The sequence below is a fragment of the Centruroides sculpturatus genome, unplaced genomic scaffold (assembly GCF_000671375.1).
Source record: "Centruroides sculpturatus isolate CEXI.00-Female unplaced genomic scaffold, Cexi_2.0 scaffold846, whole genome shotgun sequence".
Taxonomy (NCBI): domain Eukaryota; kingdom Metazoa; phylum Arthropoda; class Arachnida; order Scorpiones; family Buthidae; genus Centruroides; species Centruroides sculpturatus.
The window spans coordinates 223,609-230,191 of NW_019385321.1; the positions used below are offsets into that span (position 1 = coordinate 223,609).

Genomic DNA, 6,583 nt, shown 5'->3' on the forward strand with positions numbered 1-6,583 from the left:
CCTTGTGTACGTCACTACTAATACTGTATTTAGCAACACTAGTGTGATGTAAATCAGTTATGTATCATTGTGTGTCTGGCAAATTTATAATACAAATATTTTCTGTATTTTGGTTTAATAAAGCATTAAAATAAGTACCTAATTATTATTTTTACCTACTTATTTATTTAACTATGTATTACATATTTTATTTTAGAATTTATTATTAGTTCATTTAATTGGGGCAGCTGCTTAATTTGGCCAAAATGGATTAGTTCCAACATGTCCCAATTAAGCAGAATCGACTACATATATCAAAAAACACTCAAGTACCTTATTGATTTCCAGTTACCCCATTGTATAGCATTACAAGTGGTGTGACCATCTGTTAGTTGAACTCTAAGCAAGTCAGGAGCATTGCTATAACCACTGTTTACTTTTGGTGAACTAACATTACGTATTTTCTGAATCTGAAGAACTGCTGGTCCAGTTATCTAAAATACATCAATATTAATTTTAAATAAAATAACAATTAATTAAATTCTATAATTAAGAGAACAATGTCTATTATAAAATTTTCTGGTTTAAATACTACTATATATTAAATTAAAAAATAAATTTATAATAATTTTCTATCAGCTGTAATTCTTAAATCCTAATCACATATGTTCCTTTATGCAAAAGAATAAATAGCTGAAATCAGCTTGAGAAACAAAATACAAACATTAGTAACCTTTATTTCCTAGAAAGAAAATGAAATCGTTCAGGACTAAACAACCAAAGTTGCAAATTGTTGTCAAGTAAAATCACCTGATAATGAAAAACAAAAATTGTCAAATGCTCTGTGATCCAGGATTTCCAATCTGTTATTAAGATTTTTGAAAGCAAATGGGATAAAATTTTTGTAGTAATTATTTTAAACTACTTCTAGAATGTTCTATGAATACAAATCATTATAAATGGGTATAGCCTGTTATTTTTATGCCAGTCTGTTCATTCATGGTAGAATATTTCTATGATATGTTCATTAGCTTGTTTCAACTTTGTTCCTTTGCTGTTCAATATCTATAAAACATCTTTTGATCATGGTTTCATAGATACTATTAAATTAGCTAAATAGTCATTCACTTACTGTTATCATCTACAACAATTAATTACTTTTTGTGAAAATTATCTTGCTTAATTCTTTAAACACGAAACTGGCCAAAATCAGCTTAATCCATTTGAGCGAAATTGGTCAAAGGGAAAGTTGTGACTTGTTTTGCTATACAACTTCTACTTGTAGCTTGGGGAATAAAAACAATTTTGTCTCCAAGTACAGAGAAAGAAGAAATTTTCAGAGCTTAAAGAGTTCAATAAAACTGAATACAGTTTTATTATATAGTAATCCTCAAGGCACTTAAATTAATAAACTTGGTAATTTTATAGTTTATCAGCTGGCTGGATGGTGAGGCAGTAAGGTATTAGTATACCACTCTAGGACACCCATAACTGAATCCAGACAGGTTGATAAACCCCAGGAATTTTTTGGAGATGGTATGTCCTGGATATGTTGAACTCTGTCCACATCACGCAGCCATTCACCATGGGCCTGGTTAAACCCACAATAGAACTGAAAAGGCCCTCTTAATATCTACATAGTGGAAAGAGTAAAAAAAATCTTGCAGATTATTTAGTTTATATGTACAATATATAATAATTTGAAACTATACATATATCATATATGTGGTGCAATCAAACAGTTCTGAGACTGAATCTGTAGCAATGCAAGAGGACACCACACAGTCATAAGAGTGAAGCTAGAGAGGCACATGTTCATGAATCAGTAAACAAAGTGGCAACATGCTACATTGGTTAGAGATTGTGTTATATAAATTTTTCAACAATGCCTTTGCAAACCCATCATGAACTTGACATTAAAGTGAAGAGCTACTATCAAATTCTGAGTGAATTTGAAAAAACCAGCAAGATATCTTGAAATGCTTTGGGAAGCCTATGGCAATGAAGCAATGAAGGTATGCTTTAAAAGGATCACTGAAGGATGACGAAAAGGCAGGTTAACCCTCCACATTCACAACCCCAAAACTGTTGAGAATATTTGATAACTTATGCATGTGAATTATCAGATAACCATCAAGAAATTGTCACCAAGGTCAATGTGTTGTATGGAACAGTGCAAGTGATCTTGATGTAAAAATTGAACATGCACCACATTATAGCAAAGTTTATGTCCACGTTCCCAAGCCCTGAGCAGAAGGTACACAGTGTCCTGTCTGTGATTTTAAATCATGAGTTAGTCTGGGCCCACAGTAAAGATAGCTAAGCAATGAATGATAAGGCCTAACATATCCAGGAAAGATTATCCATAAAAATTTTTTGAGTTTCCTGTCCCACACTTAAATCCATGTAGCCAGAGTTGCTGACACTTTTACTCACTTAGTCATCTGACCAGTATATGTAATATAAAATAAGTGAAATAAAATAAATGGAAAGAATGGATTGTTATTAATAAAAAGAGGACCTCCTAAACTGTACATTTTGAGAACAGAAATGACTGCTTAACACCTACAGTTTTTCTTTTATTGTTTTACTTCTATTCTCTTTTATTTATTAAATAATATTAAATATATAATAATCATACATATATCAATACACTAAATGTCTGTACTTGGATCCAATAAACTACTGTACAGATTTTTACAATTTATACATTTCTATGAAGTATATGGCTTAGGATTCTGATCTTGACCTTTACTTTTTATTAATTCATTCTCAAAAAAATGTTTTCTGTAAAAAACAACATCATTCACTTCTCTTGTTCTCCACTAGAGGCAGCACAGTCAACTTCAATTACACCATCTTTTCACAATAACATATTTTTTAAAAGTTTACAGTTTACTTTTAATGCCAGTGTGAAAATGTTTTTATTAATGAATTCATAGCCACAACAAAAACATTTTAATGTGTTTTAAGTTTTTATAACAAAAAAATTTTAATAATTTTAAGTTAAATGTTATGAAAAAATTCATAATTCTCCCTAATGACTTTGCAACACTGATACTTTCTACATTGAATGCTTTGTTTCAAAAGAATGTGTGTTCTTTAATGTAAAATCATTCGCGTGTTTTTAAACAAAAATGAATGAGTACTGTATTTTCAAATTAATTATTAATTCTGTTATGACAATAGTGAAAGAGATCTGGGCAATCTATGACAATCTGGGAAGTGATCATTAACTATTGATACTGAACAACAACAACAAAAAGAAAGATAGAGAATAAATAAAACTAGTGAATAGTGATAATTGGTTGTGCATTCATGCATGATTGACAGGCTGGCCATATGGAGTTTTCTTCATGGGTCCAACACCTAAATAGGGACCAGTTTCTTTTAAAAGTCCTCCCATGATAGATCACCCATATATTGCATTATTTACTTTTGTTTTATACACATGCAAATTACATCATTTATCTGAAAGCCAGCCAACCAAAACATCAGTTAACCGAAAGCATTCCAGTCAGAGAATTTAAATTTCCGCTAGTGCTGTGGTGCTGCAACCTTTGGCTAAGTCTTGGGCTGCTCCAATATTTTTTTTGTTGGTGTGGTGTGTTTTAGCCAGCAGCACTGGCACTTTTGTGTAGTGTTTTTCTGAGTACTGTGTATTGTGCTGAATTGGACATTTTTGATACTAGATTAACTTCTAAAGTATAATTTTTTTGTTTTTATATCTTTCAACGTATTTATTTTGTTTGTATAAAATAAAGAAATAATTTTTAGCGATACAATAGCCACAATTATTATTATAAAAATTTTCGTTAGGCTTAACACTGACAAAAATTCAATGCAAAGCGACATGCAACAGAGAAAAATTTCAACATGGATAGGTTAATATATTTTTTCATATGTAATTGGTTATTCGAAAAATAAGTTAGCCGAACAATCCCAATCCCCAATTGATTCGGATAAACGACACTCTATTGTATATATATTCTCACCAATTAGCTGATTTGTCAATAATTAATTAATTAGCAACATAAAATAAAGTTTAACTTGTTTAATTAACACATCACTCAATAAGTCTCTGGTCTAACTAAGAAAAGCAATTTTTTTTTAGAAATTCAACTTTATTCATAAACTTTCCTTCAAGAGTGATACATTCATTCCAATGCTCCTTTAACTTTTCAATGCCTTTTTTGTACAACGATTTATCTTTGCTCTCAAAATAGGCCTCAGTTTCAACAATCACTTCTTCATTTGAGCCAAATTTCTTTCTCTGGAGCATCTTTTTGATGTCTGCAAAAAGCCAGTAGTCGCTGGGGGCTAGATCTGGAGAGTACAGTGGGCAAGGAAGCAATTTGAAGTGTAATTCATTCAATTTAACCATCATTTTCATTGACTTGTGACACGGGGCATTGTCTTGGTGGAAGAGCACTTTTTTCTTTTGCATGTGAGGGCATTTTTTCTTGATTTATACACTCAATCGATCCAATAGTGCCATGTAATAATATTCACTATTGATAGTTTTACCTTTCTCAAGATAGTCGATGAACAAAATACCATGCGTGTCCCAAAATACAGATGCCATAACCTTGCCAGTTGATTTTTGAGTTTTTGGTTGCTGTGGACGATATTCACCAGCTGCTGTCCACTCAGCTGACAATCTTTTTGATTCAAGTGTGTAGTAATGGATCCATGTTTCATCCATTGTCACATCACATACTGACGCAAGAAATCATTTTTATCTCACTTGAACAGCTCCAAACAGCACTCTGAATCATCGACACATTGTTATTTTTGGTCCTGTGTGAGCAAACGTGGCACCCTCTTTCGTGTAAAATTGTAAACACACTACTTTCTGATATATTTAAGGTATCAGCTATCTCACACAAGTTCACTTTATGGTCTTTCAAAACTATTTTGTGGACTTTTTTTATGTTTTCCAGAACAACTGCCAATTTTGGGCGACCAGAACATTCAGCATCATCGGTGTTTGTACGACCACATTTAAATTCAGCATACGAGTCAATAATAGTTGATTTCCCTGGTGCAGTGTCTCCATAATGTTTATCAAGCCACTGTTTGGCTTCAACAGTATTTTCCCCCATGAAAAAACAATGTTTAATCAACACATGAAATTCTTTTTTATCCATTGTTTTGAAAATTACAAAACTGGGGTCACTAAAACCACTGTAATCTGTAGATTAATTATCAGAATGTCATGAAATTTTGACATGTTTTGTTTGAAGGTTGGTACTATCCAGAAACCATATGGGTCTGTCAACAGTGTTGTAATATATGTGTCAGACCAGAGACTTATTGAGTGATGTGTTATTAATTAACAACTTAATATTACAAATAACATGTAATGAATTTAATTTGTAAAATCATCTTAAACTTTAATATCTTAAAATCAAAACATACAAAAAGTTACCTGGCATAATTAACACAATCATTATGTGCTTCATTCACATAATTCACTAATTTGTGATTAAGAGGGTCAAATATTAATATACTTTTTCTTTCTGTAGCTGCTACTAATAATGACCTGCAAAAATAAAAATTCTGCATTTGACCATTACTATATTTATATTAATTATATCATCTAAATTCATCAAATACATTTGAATTATTATAATGTTTTACATAAAATAAATTGCAAATATGAAATAAATGTGTTTATTCCAAAATATATCTATAAATTGCAATACTATAAATTACTGAAAATATTCTAATTGAAAAAAGTGAATTGGAACAATTCTAGTAATTTAATAAAGAAAAAAAGGTTTGTGATAGCTATTCCAGTTGTGCACTTAGTAGTTAAAATATTTCTTGATGCAATTCTGTCTTCAATACTTTACATAATAATTCTTTATTAAAACAATTAACCCAGCATGAATGAGGTGAGAAATTGTTACACCAGCTACGAGGTGGGTAGGAGATACCCGAAACTTCAATGCCAAATTTTTTATACTATAATTGTGTATAAAGTATTTTTTCACTTGGGATAATAAGAATAGTATCTTATTAATATGTAAATTTTTGACTATAAATTCGTATCTTATATTATCAGGACTTATTATACTGGTTTTACAGATAATATTACAAAGATTAACAGAAAACAATTTTTATTTTATTTCGTATACCTGGTATACGAAATAAAATAAAAATTGTTTTCTGTTAATCTTTGTAATATTATCTGTAAAACCAGTATAATAAGTCCTGATAATAGAAGATAGTCGAATTTATAGTCGAAAATTTACATATTAATATTCTTTAAATTTATAATTCTTACCTGTAGAAGCTGTTCCATAAACTGCTCTAAATAAACCACCTGAATATTCAATATGAAGTGCATTGCCATTTGAAATAACAGGCAGGGGTAATTGGTACCCACAAAAAGTTTGAAGCAGTGGAGCAGTGGAGTCCATCCCATCTCTAACTTTAATGTACTGGTGAAAACAATTAGATTCATTATAAGACGATAAATGAGTAAAGGCTAAAGTAATCTTGCTTTCTGCAATTAAAAATGAGAATTTATTAAAATATCAAATAAAGCCTTCATATCAAATATAGTATATAATATATAGTATTTCATATATTATAT

At 30.5% G+C, this 6,583-nt stretch overlaps 1 protein-coding gene across 3 annotated transcripts in view; it reads right to left on the reverse strand.

Moving 5' to 3' along the window:
* Positions 1-278: 278 nt before the first annotated feature.
* Positions 279-6,583, reverse strand: part of LOC111637626 (tudor domain-containing protein 3-like) — a 41,253-nt gene continuing 34,948 nt past the window's right edge. For 2 of the 3 annotated variants that reach the window (XM_023383156.1, XM_023383155.1), the window contains exon 4: positions 279-473. In XM_023383156.1, coding sequence (XP_023238924.1) covers positions 294-473 — 180 coding nt within the window. In that variant the 3' untranslated portion in view covers positions 279-293. The remainder of the gene's footprint in view (positions 474-6,583) is intronic. The other variant, XR_002758722.1, reaches the window with a different exon arrangement.